General features: G+C 36.4%; 1 protein-coding gene across 2 annotated transcripts in view; it reads right to left on the bottom strand.

Annotated features, from left to right (window-relative positions):
• atp9b (ATPase, class II, type 9B) overlaps positions 1–23160 on the bottom strand; it is a 148059-nt gene that overhangs the window by 118210 nt on the left and 6689 nt on the right. For both annotated transcript variants that reach the window (XM_031903753.1, XM_002936443.5), the window contains exons 2-4: positions 12412–12585; positions 2760–2910; positions 1036–1149 (exon numbers count right to left, since the gene is read on the bottom strand). In XM_031903753.1, coding sequence (XP_031759613.1) covers positions 1036–1149; positions 2760–2910; positions 12412–12585 — 439 coding nt within the window. The remainder of the gene's footprint in view (positions 1–1035; positions 1150–2759; positions 2911–12411; positions 12586–23160) is intronic.

Here is a 23160-nt window from a genome sequence, read left to right on the forward strand (position 1 = left end):
AAGGCTATTTTAAAGTAACTTTATTCTGAAATAAAAAACAAAATAGCAAGAATAGATTCAGATAATCCAACTGATGCTTGGATAATGCCTAACCCACACAGACAGGGAACAGTTTAACTTTGCTTATCATCTGCTTTTTATTAGCCTTGTTGAATGCTAAGTCTCCCTTCCCCCTTCTCATCTTTTTAATAAGTTAGTAAGTGCCCTCAAGGCTGATTTTAAACTAATAGAGCTCTGTCCTATTACTCCCAAACGTACTATTTCTACAAAAGAAGTTCATGCAAGAACTGTACATCAGCATTTTATATGTAAATCGCAAGAGATAAATTGGATGATGTGTTTTTTTATTAAAAAATAAATAATTAAACCTTTCCACTTTAAGCCCAATAGACACTATTTCTACAGATCAGTGAGATTGGTGTCCTATTCACAAGATCAGTTTTAGACTGTCAAAAACAATATATCAACTATATTTCCTTTATGTGGTCGCTAGATTAAATGAGGAATTACACTGTTTAACAGTCCCCTGCTGCATAAATGTACCAGCAAAGCATTCAGCAGTGCAATAGCGTATTTTTTGCAGACAACATACTAACAGTAAAGGCTGGAAAAACCTGTAACTAGCTAATGAAACTGTTTAACCCCCAACTATCCATTACTTTTTTTTTTGCTGAACCATAAAACTCATGTGTGGCACTGACAAAATCATTAATTCTGTAATATGGGACAGATAGGATGAAATACTGTTACAAGTATGGGACCTGTTATCCACAATGCTTGGGACCTGGGTTTTTTGGAGAAGGAATATTTCTATAATTTGGTTCTCCATACCTTAAGTCTACTAAAAAAAATAATGTAAACATTAATCAAACCCAATAGAATTGTTTTGCCTTCAATAAGGATTAATCACATCTTAGTAGGGGAAAAGGAAATCATTCATATTTTTCATTTATTTTATTAAAATTGAGGCTATGGGACACAATTAAATAATGTTAGTCAATTTAGTCAGTTTAATGAGACTCTGAATTTACTTACCAAAGGTGCCCAATAGGTGTACAAGTAGCCTATTTTTAATGCGGATACAAACTGGGAACAAGCAACCACCAGAAAATACAAATTTAAGAAGAACTTGAATTGTTGATACAAAACCTTAAAGAAAACAAATGTATAATGTAAGTGACCATTAGCAACACAGTTAAGGCTAATTAGACACAAGTATGCTCCTTTACAGAAAGCACTCTACAAACTGATCCAGAAAAAGAGTACAATGAAAAGAACAGTTGTCCCAGGCAAATTGTATGCAGTTTTTTTCAATTTCAGTTTATTAAACTTTTTGAGAACTTGTAAAACCATTGAAAATTATTAGAAGAATAAAAATGCATTAAAGTTTTTTCACAGTTTAAGTTTTTTTTTCTAAATAGAAACAATTCACAAATTCTAAACTTCATAAACAATTGATTAAAAAAATTGAGAAATAAGCCTCTAAATTTGAAAATCTGTATCAGATCTTATAAACATGTAATTGTTTAGGTCCCACAACTGTAGAATGATAGGATCTGAGATGGCCTTTAAATATGCTGAACATACCTTTTAGCAACCAATGACCTGGATTAAAATGAACCCTGGCACAATGCTTAGTTAATGGGGGTTTAGTTAATGGAGCCAACAAGAATCAGTGTCTTGCCACTTTGGTTTAAAATATTGGCCTATGAGTGAGCAGTATTAACCTTATTATCCCTGCCAGGTATATTCCTTGTCAAGTGATGGTGGTGATGGGTGTGTCAGGTTCTAAAGATAAGAATATATGTGACAATAATACCAGTAGAACAGAGTACAAAAACCTAATAAATTAAGCCATGAAGTAGCAAATGGGAGAAGCCACTTCACATCCCAATTTATGTTTCCCTTCCTTCGGGTATGCTGAATGGCATTATAACCATATTTATTTATTATTTAGTATTACTGGTACTTTGGGTAGGGCTGCTACTAAAACTAAACAGCAATAAAATGCACTGATGAATATCTTAGTTGCATTACTTGCCCTGGAGACAGTCTACCCACTGTGCTTAAATACAGATTTCTATTTTTCATTTTCTACAAATGTATCACTCCCTGTTCAACACAATCTAGTTGTTATTTACTATGTTAATGCTTTGAGTATTCCCCATGCAGATGCCGTATGCATCTTATGGCGATGATTATAGTCACACTTAATTACTATAACATAAAACAACTTAAAGGGCCATTATACACAGTAATTTGTGCATAGTGACCAGCCCCCTCCTGACTTCTTATAAGAGAATTATGACATTAGGACAAGGGAAGTATAAGGAAGTTTTGCAAGACAGGCATTTCTTTTAGAGATGATGAGGCAATGCAGCCTGAAAAATGTTATGCTAACTAAATATACAGTCAGCAGGTTACAAAAAACTTAACAATTACAGCTTAGTAAATTTCCTGCATAGTGCTCATTAAAAACTCCCGGGGCCATGCTTCATTAAAGAAAAGATGCATCGGCCCCAAAAAAAAACAAAAAACCCAAGCGCTGCAGTCAATATCTGGAGAACTTTTCAAGATTGCATTTCTAAAATAAAGTATGTTAGTTAACATCAAGGAAAGTGTACACAGAAAAATGAAATCTGTAAAAAAGAAATAAGTAGCACCTCTGTGGAAGTTACATTTCTGTGTTAATTTCTAGTTAATGGGTTGCTGGATAATAAATCCCATCCCTGTACAATCTAAAAAGACATGTTTCTTACCCCAGGTATGAATGTAAAGATGTTGTACTTTTGATTTTTTATTGCATTCCTAGGATATTTTTCTTCACATTTCTCTGGACATCCAAGCCATACAGTGCGAGCTTTTAGCTCCTTTTTTCTTCTGCACACATTTATTAGCCACTCACAGCAGCTGAAAGATTTAGGAAAAGATTAAAAAATTTGCACAAAACCAACAGCGGTAACATCTATTCAGAGAAAAATTGGCCTTGCAAAGTTAAACGTATTGAGGCTACAATGTACTTATGAGAAACATGCCAGGGTTTTTCAGAAGCCCATTTTAAGAAAAATATAAAAGTGAACTGCTCATATTTTGGATGTTTTACAACATTTTTAATGTTAAGAACTTTACTTGTCTGCTTTGTTATTTATAGAATAAGAGAGAGAGATCCATTTTCATTCACTGCGATATTGATTTGGTGACACTTAAGTAGTTTTGTTTATATATTTTGTTATATAACCTGGCATGTTTTGTCATAAAAACATTGTAGCCTCAACCTATCTTTTTCAGTCCATGATTTGAATATTAAAGGGTGCAGCAGGACAGCTTTACTTATGGGTTTAATGTCCCTCTAATGAAGGCACCCCAGTAAGAAGCTATGCAAAAGGTTTATACATGCATGTTTATACAATATTATTATGTGCATTTTATAGAAAATGACAAGGGGAAAGTCGATTTACCACCTTCGATAGCAGATCTTTAACATCTTGCAGCAGTTGCTTTGACCCTTAAGCAGAGGAAAGACAAGCAAATTTTATGTGGCACCTAATCTCTCTCAACCTCTGCAGCCTCAGGAGAGCACCAGTATAAGAATGGGGTTTACATAAATGAGAGGTATTGGGCCTCTACTCCCACATCCATCACTATTACAGTCTGCAATAACATAATAATGTCTACCAAAGATGTGTAGGTTACAACTTGCATATATTCTTCATGCTTCATACAGTCATCTCTGTCTGGCTTTATATTACAGCACCAAGTATGCACAAACACACTCAGCAATCACCAAGAAACCAAGTCATAAGCACGAACGATACAGAAAAACTAAGAATTGAAGTTATGATTACAGTGCAAATTCAGAGACCTTTTTTACTGCTAGGTTATCTTTCTCTAATTTCTACTATGTCTATTTTATTAATACAATGCATCTCTAAAATATATTTCTGGCAAACAAAGGAATAAAATGGCACTAATTTCGTGAGGCTGCAGCTCTTGTGCTTATTAAAAAAAATCTATAGGCAGCACAAGATGAACAGGGTTCAATAGGTTCCAATTATCTGAGGATACTTTCTTGTTTAGGAACATAAGCCATATTTGCAGAAATGCACTGATGAGCTGTTAATTATTGACATGCAAAAGTCAATAATGAATACTCCGATGGAGCAGTATTTTTTCCTCATATGTACTTATTGGCTTATTCTCAAACCGTACAAATATCTGCATCCTAAATCTTTCCTTCCTAGAAGCAAAAAGGAAGAGATGACCAGTGTTTGTTACTTTTATTGCATGATATTTTATTTGAGGCACCGGATTGAATTCTTTCTCGGGCCATCTAACAATGCAGACAAAGTACCATCCAGGGGCACAGTTGAGATGCATTGCCATAGGTGCTATGTTTTATTTCTCTTTCCACAAAAGCAACTACATGAATAATTAAGTTATCACAATCCAATGTTTCATCTTTGACTTACTTATTGCTTAACTCAGGGCATTACTTGAAAGACACATGTTGTTTTGTATCCAATAACTGTAATATTGAAAAGCTGACTTTTAAAATATACAAATTGTTTACTGAATATAAAGATCATGCCCTATGTATTTATTGCCTTATTTGAATGTGTTTTACTCTTGGGAAACACATCTGTAAATCTGACATGAAATGTCAACAACTGTGCAAGGCACTTCTCCTCTCAACTGGCACCTCTCTGATCAGACTGGCACACATGCGTAGACTGTTGCACATATACCAATATTTACAAGGAGAGCTAGCACCCTTTCCCTTTAGCAAAGTTACTAGATTTTTCACAGCATATATCTGAGATGGGTTAGATGCATTTGATATTTTGTGGGAAAAAATGTATTTCTGTATAGGTATAGAAAATACAACAGACCTGCCTATCATTGCAAAGTAACATTAGCAGGTGAAAATATTTGATTTAAAATTATGAAACTTTCTGAATCATTTCCTCCCAGCATGACTAACAGAATGGGATCAGATGAGTGTCAGAGCTTTCCAGTAATCCTGGGCTGGAAGACAAAGCAAGAATAAAGTAATTATACATTCAGCTCTTAATATAAAAAGTTTTAGCCGCCCGTTAAAGGAAATATTGTTCATGAGATCATAATTGCACCATGGCAGTGCATATATTAAACTTGGAAGATAAAAAATTAAGTTTGAGTGGACATTTATTAGCCATGAGAAGCAGCAGCTAAATACTTTATTTTCTTCAAGAAATATTGTTAATATCATTTACTTAAATTTATGATTAGCATGTTATCATGTTGCTGGTTTTGTAATTTATATTAAATCAAAACTCCAGTTTTGATTTTTTTTTTGGCAACTGTTTTGGAAAGATTTTGCTTATTTTAGCCAAATCCCTAGAGGCTCTTACATGGGGGCTGTATTTAAATGTCTTTCCACATATGCACAATGCTTTAACTCAAAATACAAAAAAAACCATAAGCTCTGTGTCAGATTGCTAATAGCACCTAATATTAGGCAACAGGGAAGAACCATGCTGGTCTGGGGAAGGTGGCTCCATCCGTTGAGCTGTAAACCTATCTATAAAATGCAAGGGGCTCCTCACACAGGCACATACAATTAACCCATTGTTTGCTGGCTGTCCACAATTTGAACCTTTACAAAAAAAAAAATCAACATCTAAATGAGATATAGCTTTCTTCAGTTATTTCTATAATACTGCAATACCCTGACAGTATGATAAACTAGAAATGTGCTATGCAGGTATTGTTATAAGACTTGTATTACAGAAAGCAGTGGAACTCTTGTCTATAATTTGCTTCTACTCGTGACATGAGACATAGGTCACTAATGGTAATAAATTCCACATTTTACAGCTTTTACTGTAAATCCTTCTTGTTAGGTTTGTGTGCAATCTTCTTTTTCTCTGTTCTTAATGGGTGGCATGTTTTTATTTTACAGCACACTAGTCAAAAACAAGACTCATTCTTAGTGTGCCTTTTAGATATATTTGAAGATGTTTCTTATCACATGTGCTTTATCAAAGCTCGTTCCATGTATTGTATTTCCATACAAGATGCCAGAACACAGGGTTTTACAGAGGATTTAACAGTTGGCCTGTCTTTCCTAGAAGAAAATTCTTTTTCTTTGCCCACATCCTTAAATGGGACAATGGAAACATTTGTTCTACAAAGTTTATTTGCAAAAAAAAAATAAAAGAGTAACAGGGTCACAGTAAGAATTTTCAAGTTATTGGATTTCCACAATTATCAATAAAATAGAGGACAGCCAATGAAAAAATTAGAATTTCCTAATTTACTATAATTATTAGTCCTAAGTTTTAGCAATGTACAAAATGCAGCCATAGCTATATATTTTATATATAATTTACTATAAATAATTAGAATTATTAGTCCTAAGTTTTAGCACAAAATGTAGTTTTGTACAAAATGCAGCCATAGCTATATATATATGTGTGTGTGTACACATAATATTTTGGGGGGTTTTTTGGCCAAAAAGCCCAAACATATTTATTTTTATGGTTCTGACAACAAACACTTACATGTACACCCTACAGATCTTTGAGAAACAGTTTCTTATGAAAAAATTAGAGACAGGGCTCCAAAAGGTAAGTGGTAGCAAGATTTGCATAACAAGAAAAATTAAATATTTTAAAATGCAGGTATGGGACCCTCTTATCTAGAAGGCTCAGGACCTGGGGTTTTCAGGATAAGAGACCTTTCAGTAATTTGGATCTTAATATAATTATTTTGCCCTCAATAAGTATTAATTATATCTTGGCTGGGAATTAAGTACAGGGTACTGTTTTATTATTACAGAGGATAAAAACATTTGGGTTATCTGATGGAGAGTAGTGGTAACGGGTTTCCAGATAACGGATTCCATACCTGTATTAGCAAAATGTCTAAGAACACTGATATTTGTATCAGTTTATTTACAGGACACCTGCACATTTCCCCACTTTAAGAGGGGTACCTACCCCTTCCACAGAAATGTACCATTTTGTTGCAGTAAGACAAAATAAAGCAAGCTATAATACAAAAGCATAAGGCCTGGCACAGAGATGAACTAGTTCTAAACTTTTCATCTATACCATATTCTTGGGTGTTTAACACATTGCTGTTCTCATCCAACTACAATGATTTACACAATGCAGAGCTTTTTTGCTCAGGGTCACCATTTCTTATTAAAGTTTGGAGCAAAAGAATTTTTTTTCTACAAAACCATACTATAATTATCGTACTCTACAGGTAGCATTAGTAATCATGCCAAAAGCAACAGTGTACTCATGTCATTCTTAAAAGATCAGCATTTTCCCATGCTTCTGCATAACAAATGTGTTGCAGATTAATTGAAAGTGTACAGGGCATCTCAGCACTGAGATTAATCCGAGCATTTGATATCCCTTTCACTTCATATGGAAATGCCATTCAAAGGAACCATTTTCATGGGGACAATGTGTTTTTGATAACAAGTGGAATGTAAATCTCATGAGAAAGAAATCAATCCAACCAAAGTAGTCCCAAGTATTGATTTGTGGGCATTATATATTCACAGGCTTGAATGGAATTTTAATGTTTGAAAAAAAAGCAATTCCCTCTAAAACTAAATATCTGAACAAACAGAATATGCAGGATTTTTGTTTACTGGTGAGTGCATAGTATGTACACAGTACAAAATGAAGAAAATATATACTCTCATTTTTAACACACATTCCCTATTTAAATAAAGCATATAGCCAATTAGGTAACACAATGTGAGTCACACAAAAATATTTAATGCAACCACTGATGCAATAAAAATATATCTGCATGCATTTATACTGTATGTACACATATAAACAAAGGAGCCTTTATGCAACATTGCACTATATAGTCAAAAGAATGTGAGAACAATATATGGCCAAAACAGTCCAGACACTTCTAAAATCACAAGTCCTTGGTCTTGGTCTTAGGCCTATGCATGCAACATCTGCACAAAAACAATTTATTAAGAAATAATAACATTGGCATCAGGCATGTTAAAAATACTGGTAAAACACTGGCAAAGTGGCAACCATAATTAACTAAAATGGTCACAACCTCCATCCACTTAAACATAAACAGGACCCCAGCATCAGTTTACAAAGTGCATGGATACCTTAAAAAAAAAATTGCCCCAACTTGTTATTAAAAACACTCCAGATCACATTGTGATTTGAAACTGGGGTGTGATACATGTGTGATTAAGATGGTAAAGAATTTAACCACTTTTGAAACATGTGGTTTGAGTGCCTGTTTAGATCCCTCTACTTTCTATTATAGAAGGTAAAAGTTATATTGAGTGGCCTAGAACTTGAATCCCTTGCACAGATGCCTGACCTGGAATGTAACCCTGATATAGTTGCTCAACACTGGAAAATCAAAGTGTTACATTTACAGAGTAATGTACTGGAATATAATACAAAAATGCACCATACATTGCTGGGCCAAACAAACAGAACACAATATTTTCTTGCAACTTATGAATACAGCTGAAACCTCTCCAAAAGCTGGAATTGTTACTGCATTTACCAGTTTCTTAAAGGAACAGTAACGCCAAAAATGAAAGTGTATTTACTGTAAGTATTTAAAATATAATGAACTGTTACCCTGCACAGGTAAAGTTGTGTATTTGCTAAAGTAACAATACTATAGCTTATATAAATAAGCTGCTGTGTAGCCATGGGGGCTGCCATTCAACCTGGAAAAAAGGAGAAAAGGCACAGGTTACATAGCAGATAACAGATAAGCTCTGTAGAATATAATGGGGCTTTATCTATTATCTGCTAAGTGCCTATGCCTTTTCTCCTTTGAATGGCTGCCCCCATGGCTACACAGCAGCTTTGTTTATATAAACTATAGTAGTCTTTCTGAGGCAAACACACCAGCTGTACCAGCACAGGGCAACAGTACATAATATTGTAATTATTTTTATGCACTCACTTTTTGGTGTTACTGTTCCTTTAATATGGAAAATGTGATTATTAACTGAGAAAAAAAGCAGTCATACAATAGTGAAAAAGTTTAGCTTGACCCTAAAAAGGAGTCGGGGTTAAATAGCTAATCCATAAATTCTTTTCACAGCCATGCAAAATACTGTGCAGAAGAGATTATGACAACAGAAAACAGTGCTTCTTATTCAGTACACACCAAGCCACACACTGCTGTACATGGCACTACACAGAGATGCACCACTTTGACCGAGACAAATTAATTTTAATTAATAGAAGCTCATTACTCATAACGCAAACAGTAATCAAAATAAGGGCTTGTTTATGTATGCAAGCATATGTTGAAAGTGTTAAAAAATGAAAAATTAAACAATTTGATTCATATGCCTATAAACCTTTCTTAGCATCTTGTGCAAAACATCAATACTGGCATTCAGTCTGTTCTGAGAATTAGAACAAATGGAGGAAACCCTGAAATTAACAAAGCCTGGACCTGCTGCTGATTCTAGAGCCCCCTTAGCAAGTTGCATCTACTGTACCCTCAACTTAACAATATATAAAAGAGAAACTGTATGTGCAGCTATCTTATATAGGTCTTCCCAAATCAAATTCAAGTCCATGGGTATATCAGAAATTTTATCCTGCTTAATAAAAACTTTACTTATTAGACAGAATAATCATTCACCTCAATTCAATGATAATGTTTAGATTGCTTTAGGGATGAACTAAATCCATATTTTTTTATTCAACAAATACAGAATCCTTCATAAATATTCAGACAAATGCCAGACTGAATCCAAACCCTAACTCAACTTCAAATGTGAGTAAATCTTTAAAAAACTGCACTATCGGATTAAAAATTTGTCCTCTTTAATTTTAGCTGAACACTAAGGGCCACATACTAATGCACGACCGCTTCGAGCATTCGTTTCCAACGCTCTGTGCGTATTTTCGGATTCATTCAAGCTTTGTTATCGTGACTTTCCTTGGGCCAGGTTGAAGCTGCAGAGTGCCATTGATTCCTATGGGAGGCTTCCAAAATCATGCACAGAAGGATCAAAGTCGGAAAGGTATTCCCGCTGTTTACAATCGTTCGGTACGAAAATTTCGGATCGCCAATAAAGTATTATTGTGACTAATACGATTTTTTAATGATATTTGAGGCCTTCAGAAATTATTGTATCCAATCCGAATTTTTCCCATTCGGGATTCGAACTCTTGATTTGATGAATGTAGCCCTAAGAATTTGCATTTGGTGCATCTCTGATTTGTTTAGAATAGTATTTTTAAGAAAACGGAGACATTTTGAGGATCATAAAGTAATGGAACACAGGTTTTTTTAAGGGGTCCTCCATCCAATTTTTGTTTCTTAATAAAAGGAAATGGAATTTAAAGCAGCTTTCCAATTATATAATTTTTAATGGTTTCAGTCATTTGTAAATGTAATTGTTATTTAAAGCAGTACCTGTCTGGCTTCTGTGGTACCATGGGATGGATTTTTTGTGGCCTACATGGTGGAATCCCAATCATAGAAGTCAGTTTTGATCACTCCTGTTTTTTAAACTGCACCCTCTTCAAACCACACCCATGTTATCTTTTAAAACCATACACACATTAATGTGGTAGCACATCAAAAACCCAACTGATTGGTGCTCACTGTAGGGATATCACCCATCACTCACACTTTGTGAAGTTTAGTATTTCATATTAAGACATACCCTTAAATCCATATGCCTCTCCCGTGGATAGCACAGCAACCCCCAGCACATAATTACATACCTTAGGGACCCCCCTTACAACTATTTCCAAATGCTAACAAACTCCCAGAACAAACCTCTGCCAGGTTCACCTTCCACAAGCAGCATAGGTCAGGCAAAGTATTACACACACAGGCAACATAGAGCAAGCAGAGTATGATGCACACAGGCAGCATAGGGCAGGCAGAGTATGGCACACACAGGCAACATAGGGCAGGCAGAGTATGGCACACACAGGCAGCATAGAGCAAGCAGAGTAGGGCAGGCAGAGTATGGCAAACAGGCAGCATAGGGCAAGCAACGCATGACACACACAGGCAGCATAGGGCAGGCAGAGTATGACACATACAGGCAGCATAGGACAGGCAGAGTATGGCACACACAGGCAGCATAGGTCAGGCAGAGTATGGCACACACAGGCATCATAGGGCAGGCGACTGTTGGACAGCACTGAACTAAACAAACACTGAGGTTTTCAAGTGCAATTACAATAACAAATTACTAGGGAAGCACCAAATCCACTCGGGGCCTAACCCCGAATCCTAGTGAAAGATTTGGGTGAATACTGAACCGAATCCTAATTGGCATATGCAAATTAAGTGACCATAGGGTTAAGAATAAAAAAATTCCGACTTCTGTGTATATGTGACAAAAAGTCACATGATTTTAAGGATCTGGATTCGGTTCGGCAAGGACCATGAATCCTGCTGAAAAAGGCAGAATCTCGGCCAAATCCTAGATTCAGTGCATCCCTACAAATTACCTTAAAATTATTGATAATTAAATATTGTATACTAGAAAGTGCCTTAGAATGACATTGTCTTGTATTATGCAAAAAGTCAGGTGAAGAGGACCCCTTTATAGCAGGGATCAAGAGAGGGATATAAATATTGTTGCCATGTAGGTCTCTGAAAATGTTGGAAGATACATTCAAAACACATGTAAGGCCATATATTTGACATTCAAGGGTTATATTTGGGCTCTAAATTACAAAAGAGAACTTAAAAAAGATATAACAGCCAACTTGACAGCTGAGTAATACAAAGGGGCACATTTATTAAAGTACGATTGGGTTCGAATGGGAAAAATTCTAATTTTTTCTAATTTATAGAACTTTGCATTATTTCCACAATATTTTCGTTAAATTCCTTAACTTTTTCGCGTTTTGCGCCAATTTGTGCAACAAAAACGTATTTGTCGCAACGACGATGAAAGTTCCTGAATTCATTCAAGCTTCGGTATCGTGACTTTCTTTTGGCCAAGTTGGAGCTGCAGAGTGCCATTGAGTCCTATGGATGCTTCGAAAAACATGCATTGAAGGTTCAAAGTCAGAAAGGTTTTTGTGCAGTTTACGATCGTTCGATAAGAAAATTTTGTAACTTTCGGACCGCACCACAATATTTTCGTACGCCCACAATACCAATTTTCACGCTATTAACGCACATCACAAATTTTTGTAGTTGCTCCGAATTTTTTCCAATCGTAATTTTAACAATCCGAAAATCGTACTTTGATAAATCTGTCCAAAAATGTCCCTAGAACAGGTGATACAGATGAAAGGAAAACACTGGGTGCAGCATTTAAAAATAAATTCAAAGACATGGAACAAGGCAACAAAAGAAAGAGTGTGCCACTTGTGTAGCGTACCCCTTCAGTCCATATATTTCATGCTACTATTTTACCTGGTGCAAAGAAACTTCCACCCTCCACAAAGAAACCATTCCAGCCCTTTTTTTCTCCGAGTAATCCTGGCTCTTGGCAGAGTTTGGTAGTCACTTTCATCATTTTCAAAACCTTCTTCTGACATCATAAGTGGCATTTCATCTAAAGGAGATGCTTCATCTTCTAACTGATACCTGAAAGAAAATATTTTGTTTACTGCCGTCCTGGTATTTTGAAGATGCACCTTCTCCTTCCCTTTGCCTAAATTGAATATATAATGGGATAATTGTTATAACATTGGAAAATAAGGTGGCTGGGGAGTGATGGGAGTGATGAGAGAGCTGCAAGGGAACAAATTACTTGAGTATGAACCAAAAGCTGGTTAAAAATAAAAAAAGCTAATGAATTGCTTGGGTTCATAATGGCCAAATCTGAACCAGTACAGTAACCCATAGCAACTGTTTTATTATGCAACTTGCAGTTGACAAATAAATCTAACTGCTCGGTTGTTCCTGCACTAGTGCAAGCTTGCCCAGTATTACTAAATGAGCCCGCTGTCTCACACCAGCCTGGTGAACAAATCTGCCTTTTTGCACACTGACAACAAGGTCATCGTTATACCTGTCCATGTTCCACACATTTTTTTTACTCAGCAAAAAGGAGGTCAATAGAATGCAGATTTAGGTCCTGACCCCTCCCCCTTGCAATTATATGAATGTATTCAGCTATCTGAATCTCCCTTTTACTGCTATCAAACTAAATGCATTAACAGATACAATTCATTATACACATAAATCAAGGAGTTTAAAGAAGTTTTGGTTAAAGAAATACTATAAAATTGTTCCTGCTGCCCGATGGAAGTAAGCATATTATGATTGTAGGTACACTTTTAATTTAAAGAGATTCTGTCATAATGTTCATGGTGTACTTTTGATTTCTAAATTACACTGTTTACATAGCAAATAATTCACTCTACCATTTTTAATTTTATTCTTGAATCAACAAATGTATTTTTTTTTTAGTTGTAATATTGGTGTTCAGGCAGCCATCTCCGTGCATTGTGCTTGATTCTGAGCTTTTAGAAGGAGCCAGTGCTACACATTAGAACTACTTGGTAACCTATTGTTTCCCCTACGCCCATGTAAGTGGAGGAGTCATAAGCCGGACTTGAATTACTTACTAGTGAGTGCTATTCTGATATCTACTGGGAGCTGCTATTGTCTTCTCATGGTTCTGCTGATCAGCTGCTGGGAGGAGGTGATATCACAACTTGCAGTTTAGCAGTAAAGTGTGACTGAAGTTTTTCAGAGCACATGTCACATGGCTTTACAACCCTAGGAAATGAAGAATATGGCTAGCCCCATGTGAAATTTCAAAATTAAATATAAAAAAAAAGCCTGTTTATGTTTTTGAAAAAAAAAACTTATGCAGGATTTTGCTGGAGAAGCTTTATTAACTGATGCATTTTGAAAAAAACATGTTTTCCCATGACAGTATTCCTTTAACTCTGTCGTTGCCTAAACATGACTCAGTATCATAATTTATAGTATCCTTTTATTGGTGAATAATATTAATTGATTTGCAATCTGACTAAGTCAAGTGGGAAAGTTATACACAACAAGTTATGCATTCCCTAGCCCTTATTCCATCACTGAAAAAACAAAAGTATATCTGCAAAAAATATTAATTTGTACAATAAACATTTTTACATTATTGGTATGTCTTTACAAATCTGTACTTCCCTTTCTTTCCTGTTAGTTTAATTCCTTCATACGCAAATGTCTATCCACAATTGGCAAAATAAAATGTATTACATTAAGAAATGCCCAATATACATGCAGGGGAAGAATGAATGGTGGGGGGTAGATAAGTATGTGCACTTTACATTTCTGAAAATCAATTACTGGTGTCCCATTTTATAAAATTAAGATATGAACTTTTAAATGTACAGATGCATTCTATTATAAGAAAAATATATGCACGGCATTATCATGTTTATTATCACTAACTTCAAAATGTAGCCTTTGAAATGGAATGCAATTTATTCTATTTCAGATGTAATTTTCCTTCGGTGCAGTAAAATTTTACCTCTGTATTCAAAAACAATAGGACTATGAATAATGGATTTTTTCATGTGATGAAGACAACGCAGTCTAATTTTCTTTGTAATGTGTGTCTTGCACACTTAATTGGTTTGTCACTCATGAACAATCAAAGCTTCAAGCAATTAAGTACAATGCAAGAAACTTTTCAGAAATGGAAGTACTAAAAACAAACTAAACAAAATGCTAGCAGAAATTCACAGCATGGTTTACCTCGGTGCTTTCACCAAATAAAAATATAAGTTCACAAAAAACTTTTTGCATCTTGTGAGGTCAAGATTCCTTCTCTCAAAAATAAATTTGCCCTTCACATGCTGGCAAACACATAAAGGCATAAAGGTACAATTAATCCGGTGACAGCGAATGTATGTTTCTGGGTTTGTACAAATGATAGCCTATGTTAACCCAGGGAGACTTGCTTGCGTCATATTTCTATTAAATAGAATGTGCGTGTATTTTATATATACATTGTAACTTGTGTATTTAAGGATGTTGAGTAATTAACATATTAGATATAATTAGGATGGGATTCTAGGTAACAAATCCACCTTTATAATTATCTTTCTAAATAGCAGTTATATAGTGTATTTAGATTTAGTGTTGTTTAGTATTTTTTATATTTGTAACTTCTGTATATATGTGTCAATAGCTTGTTAATAAATGTATATTTTTGATTGAACTATCTCTTTTATTAAAGAACCTTTATAACCAGGAATATTCATGTATATGTGTATATAAGAATAAATATACATATTTACATAAATATATCCTTGGTCAACAGCCTACAATTTTAAATCACCTGCAACCCATAAAATATACAAGGGACAGATTTAGCAAAAATGTTAGATTAGAACTCACCACAGAAAAATTCAACCACTTTCTATTCCTATGGCATTATTAGAAGCGTATTTGTCAAGTGGTGAACTCTAACTTTAACCCACTGATAAATATGCAACTAAAAATCCCATAGGAATGAATAAAAAGTGGGTTTTTCTGAAGTGAGCTCTAATCTCACATTTTAATAAATCTCCCCCAAAATGTTGATTTCAGCCAAAGTGGCTCATAGATTTGTGTGCATTCATCCTTGCAGTTAACAATGCCATCACTTCTTATCTCTTATATAATCATTGACTAAGATTTGCAAAAAGATCATCCACCAGTCAATAAAAAACTCACTTATACTCTCAAGATACTGAGTATTCTCATCCTTTGGTCTCACAGGTCTTTAAAGTTTTTAGGATCTGGCACACGGGGAGATTAGTCGCCCACGACAAAACTCCCTGTTCGCGGGCGACTAATCTCCCCGAGTTGCTATCACCTGCCATCCCACCGGCGAAGCAACTTCGGCGATTTGCCGAAATCGCGCCTCCGCGTGTGCCATCCCACCGGCGACTTACATTTTCGCCCGTGGGATGGCAGGTGATGGCAACTCGGGGAGATTAGTCACCCGCGAACAGGGAGTTTTGTCGCGGGCAACTACTCTCCCCGTGTGCCAGAGCCCTTAGAAGGACTTCGTAAACAGCGAAAGTGAAAAAAAATCAAGTAGAGCTTTAAGAGATTAGTTTTACGTATACTTGAAAATCATAAATATTAATACAAGTTAGGTGATGTCCTCCCACTGTTTGAAAACATTAAAAGGTTCTTCAACAGACTTGAGGTACCGTCTAATCCTCCAGAACTCACATATTAAAGAAAGGATTCACTCCAGAGAATAAAGCAAGTTATCTGGTCATATGCAAGATACAATAAACATATGACTGAATAACTTGCTCAATTCTCCAGAGTGAATCCTTAATTTACATAGATGTTGAATCCATGGAAGATGTTTTTTTCACGTGGGGATAAGATGGCACTTACAATAGCTCTGTTCACAGTACTGCATTTGCAGAACAGCAGCAGCCTGTAAAGCACCGTTTTTTTTTTGTTTTTTCTGCTTTATGGGAGTGCACAGCAACAGCTTAACATGCTCAACAGGCAAACAGGATTGTTACTTGTATGGCTGCAGTCCTCAAATACAGTATTTCAGACAAAACTAAGTTCCTTCCCAAACATATTAGGTCCTGGGGATGCTTGCCGCATTGTTTCAAAATATCAAGAAACAACCAAAAAAATAGTCATTTTGAAGGGACAACAGTATTTTTTTCAGAACTAACAATACAAAAAGAATCTGTATAGCATAAAAAACACTCTGTAAGAAAACTGCCCTAATCGGGGGTGCACTACTCAAAAAAATACATGCAGACAGGAAAGAACCAGTCTATGAAACATGATGAGGAATGAATAGGCATAAGTATGATAGCCTAACATTTTATGGCTGATTGTGTGCGATCTCCTGTTTTTAAAATGTGTTTAAAAGTAGATTGCAATGAAACTGACAATACAAAAGCGGCAGGCAATGATTATGTATCTTTTGGGGTCCTCTCCTATTCAACTTCCAGTCTCTCAATTAAGTCACTGCCTGATCGCTAGAATGAGACCCTAGCAATAAGATAACATTGTAAAATCAAAACTGGAAAGCTGAAAAACAAAACTATAAATGCGTCAAAGTCTTAGATTGTTAAATGGCTAAAACTTACTAAACATCTATTGCAAGGTAACCTACTGTTTTAAAATATTGAATAAAAAAAGTAATATATAGGATAAAAAAGTACAATTGTTTATGGTTACTAATTACAGATCAAACACTGTAGTTGTGTAAGCTGGTAATATTTTGCTAAAAATGCATTTTTTGGGGTAAAAGTGCATTCCTTTAAATATGAAGGTTAGAAACAACATCAATTGGAAAAAAAATTGGCTCTTACAGAGAATTATAATTGATAGTTCTTTTAGGTATCTTTGTAATAATGGCTTCAGTGGTGCTCCTTTTCTTTCTCCATTAAACAAGTAGGACAAGAGCCTCCAGCACATTACAGAAATGTTAATTGCTTTAAAATGCCCTCATTAGGAGTTATAAGGAGAAAAGTCACTGAAAGAGCTACATTCAGTGGTTTTAGAAGTATCTGTCGTGGAATCTTGTATTTGTCGTGGAAGAAGATCAAAACCTGAATTCAGGTCACATGTTAAAAGATTCCATTATCTCCTATTACTTAATATGATCAGGCATAGAAGATATAATTCGGATCCAGTTAAAGGGATTTTTGGGGATCAAAGGTATAAAAAAAAAAAGTATGCAAACTGTAGAAATTCGTATATATTTAATAAACAGTTTACCTTACTTTTTGCTAAATTACAAATTGTATTTAAAACACCAATTCAAATCAGAAAAATAATAGCAACATTATCTTTAGATTGCCTCCTAAACATATGGAGGCCTGCGTATGGCCATAAAAGAATACATGACTTAACTGTGTTATACTATGCCCTTTTTAAGAAATGATGTACTTTTCATATAGTTTGCCATTTAAAACATTTTTAGGGGCCTTTCAGTGTTTGTTCATCTAGACAAGCAAAATAGTTTTGAACTTGTACACAGCTATCAGTGATGGCATAAATACAATCGAAAAACATCTTTGTAAAGGCTTTGGTTAGTATATATTCCAATTCAGATTAAGGTACACAGAACAGGGCCGTATCCAGTATTCTTAAAAGGCCCAACTGCATTCTGCAATTACAGACAATGCAAAAGGGTTAGTTAGTTAGTTAGTTAGAGCATATAGATGAAAAGCTAAATCCCTCAATCTCTGACATTTCATCTCCCTAACAGATACAATTAACACACATTTTTCTGTGATCAGATCACAGTCTTTATATCAGTCCAATTGCTGAGCCCAAAATTGTAAAACCGCTCAATAATACAGTGGCGGATGGTGCAAAAAATGACTGTTCTTCTCATAGTCAGCCTTTACAGAGCAGAGTAAATAAGAATTATCCAAACTACCCTGATCTCAAGCTCATCAGTAACTACACTTAAGGGCTCTGGCACACGGGGAGATTAGTCGCCCGCGACAAATCTCCCTTGTCACGGGCGACTAATCTCCCCGAACTACCATCCCACCGGCGAAAATGTAAGTCGCCGGTGGGATGGCACACGCTGCGCGGGCGATTTCGGCAAATTGCCGAAATGCCTCGCGAGGCAACTTCGGCGATTTGCCGAATCACCTGCGCAGCGTGTGCCATTCCGGTGGGATGGTAGTTCGGGGAGATTAGTCGCCCGTGACAAGGGAGATTTGTTGCGGGCGTCTAATCTCCCCATGTGCCAGAGCCCTAAGAGAGAGTAAACTATTATGGCTTCTCGTGTCATGAGATTAGTATTTTTCTAGTAGTAAACTAGTTGTAAGTTTAACTAATGCATTTTTTTAGCACAGCCAAAAGCATAAGTAAACGCTAGAGCACAGCTGTGCAACTGGCTTACTATTGAGTGCTATTCTGATATCTACTGGGAGCTGCTATCCTGCTCCCATCCCATTGTTTTGCTGATTGGCTGCTGGGAGGCGGGTAGATATAACTCCAGCTTTCAGCTCAGCAGTAAAGTTTGACTAAAGTTTTTTGAGAGCACAGGTCACATGGCTGTGGCACATGAAATTTCAAAATTAAATATAAAAAAATCTGTTTGTGTTTTTTAAAAAATGTATTTCAATACAGGATTTTGCTGATGTGTTTTGAAAAATGCATGTTTTCCCATGAGAGTATCCCTTTAAGCTTTAGCATTAGTGCTCTATAGTTCATTGCATGTAACCTTTGCTACATGCCACAATTCAATCCATTTATCCCATTTCTACAGTAGACTGTCAGCATCTACCATAAAGTTCTAGGTACAGGGTCCACAGTCATGGAATATTAGCAGAGCTGTATTTAATTACAAAAAGTGTTTTAAGAGAATATGTTCTATATACAAAAGGCCTTAAACCCATTTCTTAACTATGGGTTTCCAGATGTTGCAGGATTACGCTCAACATTTATCCTTTCTTTAACATTTAACTGGGATGTACAGTACACCACTGGTTCAAGGTCAAGTAACAGGGAATAAAACTATGGTGGATGTATTATAACTCTGTTTTATATAAAACCTTTATCATTTATTGGCCAGGAGACATCATTTGGGTTAGGTTAGAAGGATGACTTTAACATAATAAAGTCAACTAAAATTAGTTTAATAGTGTCTATGAAACAAGTAACAAATGCCGATTATATGATCAAAATGTAAATGAGGCTAGTAACAGAATGATGTGTTGCTATGGGTCTATAACATTACCAGGACATGAGGTCTACACCAAATATTAAGATGGAAATAAATAATTATTTCCCCTTGAGCTTCTATAAAAGTTACACTGGCCCAATTTGCAGTTTAAGACTTGACTATAACTCAGGATTTTGACCACAACCCTCATCATCTCCAAGCTTGCCTACTGTTATCCTGTCCTAACAGCAATGCATAAGAGGCATGATTTAGAACAGTGTTTTTCAACCGCTGTTCCGCGGCACACTAGTGCCACGAGATGTTGCCTGGTGTGCCGTAGGCAGGGCCACAATTTTTACTTTAAAAAAAAAATCCGGGCCCTGTCATTGGTTGCGCCCCGTGTGTACGGGTGACGTCAGTACGCACGGGGCGCAACGTTATAAAAGGGCCTGTGTGCGGTCGCGTGTAGGCAGAAGTGCAGAGGCGGCGCGCGTGAGGGGAAGATGCTGCTGAAGCCGCCGAAGAGTAAAATGCTGCTGGGCACCAATGTATTAGGGGGGGCCACGGGGCACACTGACTTATGGGGGCACTGCTGCTGGGCACCAATGTACTAGGGGGGCTGGCTCTTGGCACCAATGTACTGGGGGGCACTGCTCTTGGCACCAATGTACTAGGGGGGCACTGCTGCTGGGCACCAATGTACTAGGGGGCACTGCTCTTGGCACCAATGTACTAGGGGGGCACTGCTGCTGGGCACCAATGTACTAGGGGGGCACTGCTCTTGGCACCAATGTACTAGGGGGTTAGAATACCAATAGATGTGGTCCAACACACAGGGCCTACATGAGATGTTAAACAGCAGATACAACCCCCTATGCTTTCTCATAGCCAGAAATATACCAAAAACATATCTACTGAGCATAATTCTGCATGATATTTTGAGAGTATGGCAGCCTTAAAACTCCTAAAACTACCTGGCTGAATGTGAAAGGGACTTATCTTTGTGGGGCTCGGAGGTGTGTTACATGTACTTATATAAAGCAATCTAAGAGCTTTTGTAGTACGGTAACTGGGAGATCTTTTGATATGTGCTTCTATGCCAATTGCAACACACTGCATGTTGTCTATCTTTTGACTTGTTTAAAGTGGGGGATTCAGTGTGTTGGTTGTACAATCCGTTCCCTCAAAAGCAGAATGCGAGAACACATCAGGCATATTGTTACAAGTGATGGTAGCAGTCCGGTGGCTAAGCATTTTATACAATGTTGCCAATCTAATGTATCATTGTTACAAATTCAGGCTATTGACCGGGTACTTCCTGATGATAGGCATACAGACATGCATGTAAGGCTTTTGCTTTAAATGGTTAAATGGATATTCCTTCTCGACACGAGACATCCCAAGGGACTTAATTCTATTTTTGATGTTAGTTGTTATATTTAGCCTTGTAATTATTAGTCCTTTTTTACTGTGTTATTTTATATGGATTTTGCAGTATACTAATTTCATTTGTTGACTAATACTTTATTAACTATTTGACTAATTGCTTATGAATTAACGTTTATTTCATGAATTATTTGTTCATAATTGATATGTATTTATGAATTATATATTTATAATTGATATGGATTTATTTATATTTGTATTTTGCATATGAAGCTTTGCTTTTTGTATATACCTTTGTGTGTTTCATTGTTCTGGATCTTTTCTCCATTGCTGTTTTAATGATCTAAAACGCGTTAGGCGTCTTGCTTTTAAATGGACGAATAAAGATTTTGTTTTAGCAAAGCTTCGGTGTCCGGATTGCTTGGTGCTTTCTTCGTTTTGAATACAGGTATGGGATCCCTTATCTGGAAACCCGTTATCTAGAAAGTTTCGAATTACGGAAAGGCCATCTCCCATAGACTCCGTTATAAACAAATAACTCAGATTTTTTAAAATGATTTCCTTTTTCTTTATAATAATAAAACAGTACATTGTACTTAATCCCAACTAAGATATAATCAATCCTTATTGGAGGCAAAACAAGCCTATTGGGTTTATTCAATATTAAGTTATGTAGATCCAAATTACGGAAAGATCTCTTATCCAGAAAACCCCAGGTCCCGAGCATTCTGGATAACAGGTCCCATACCTGTACTTTAATATTTTTATGTTTATACCTTTGTTTTGAGCTAAGAGATGTTTGAACAAAAGTCCAAAACATACTTTTCTAAACCAAAGGTGATATTTTTTTTCCTTACAGCCAAACTATACACCTCATGCAAAAGTTATGATATGTAGTTTGCTGCTGCAGTCTTCCATGCCACATTATAGAAAAACTAAAGTTTAAATCAATGGGGGGTGTCAACATGATAGGCACCCCCCAGTGATTCAAATCACTTTCCTAATACCAAGGGCTGATGCCCCTGTTGGCTAAAAACTGTACCGGTCCTTGATATTTCTTCAGTAGATCCCACCAGCATTACCTTCAGATTGTTCAGTCTTTTTTTCTTTCCGGTCCGTCCAGCGCATGTGCAGTAGAGTAAAAGCCAAACTAAGAAAGGATAAGTCGGCTTTTCTACTTGTGCGAATGCCTGCACCCATGCCCCGGAGAAAGAAAGATAGAAGAAAAAGAAAGATCATGCTCAAGACGTTCTTTAGGTATACACCAAGCTGGTGCAGTTTTCTGCTATCATAAGCACTACCCAGAAGTGTCAGGTAAGCCATGACAATGAATGGGGGGGTGACTAACATTTGCCACCCCCCAGTGATTTAAACTTTCCTTCTCCGCAACACTTTTGCAGTTGTACTGCATTTGATTTTTCAGGCCTGCAACTCTGAAAAAGACTTCTGCCAAAGTATCACTGTAAAGAATAGTCCATGTTGATTATCATGACCTAAAACTGTAATACTTGTGCTGCCACGCAGCTTTTACTGCCTAGCAGTTGTTATTATATGTTATTGTTATAATGTTATTTGGTATCATCCATTCACCCCTGCTGTTTCTTTCTAGATAGTTGCTCCCGCCCTCCATTTTGTTGTTGTAACTGCCCTTTTTGTTGAGTGTGTTATGAAGAGACTGCAGTGTATGTAAGCTGTGTATCTTCATTAGAAATTTACCTATGGAAAAGTCTCTATGTTTATACCCTTGCTACCTTGAAGCATAAAGAAGCATTGGAAAACACATCTGGAGTCTTTATTCATTGAGTAAGCTATCTGTTAAGGTGATCATTCAACCTGCTGCACTCATCCTCACAGACTGGGTCTACACAGGGCTTGTGGCAGGTACAACTGATGCTGAGACAGAACAGTAAATTTCTAGAAGAATCCATCGCATAGCTATACTCTGCAGCTTCACAACCGTGAGTAATCATTTGCCTGTGTGAAGAATAAACACCCTAAGACAGGAATTCATCTTCATACTGTGCACTGAGGCCTAGCACTGCCTGTGTGTAACTGCTACACTTACCAGAAGCATTGCACTGCACTAGGAGCCAGCTACCTGCTGAATATTCCCCACAGTATAACCTACTGCTGGTCTGTGCTGTTGCTCAGCCATAAGCACATTC

The sequence above is a fragment of the Xenopus tropicalis genome, chromosome 6, assembly GCF_000004195.4.
Source record: "Xenopus tropicalis strain Nigerian chromosome 6, UCB_Xtro_10.0, whole genome shotgun sequence".
In the NCBI taxonomy this organism is placed as follows: domain Eukaryota; kingdom Metazoa; phylum Chordata; class Amphibia; order Anura; family Pipidae; genus Xenopus; species Xenopus tropicalis.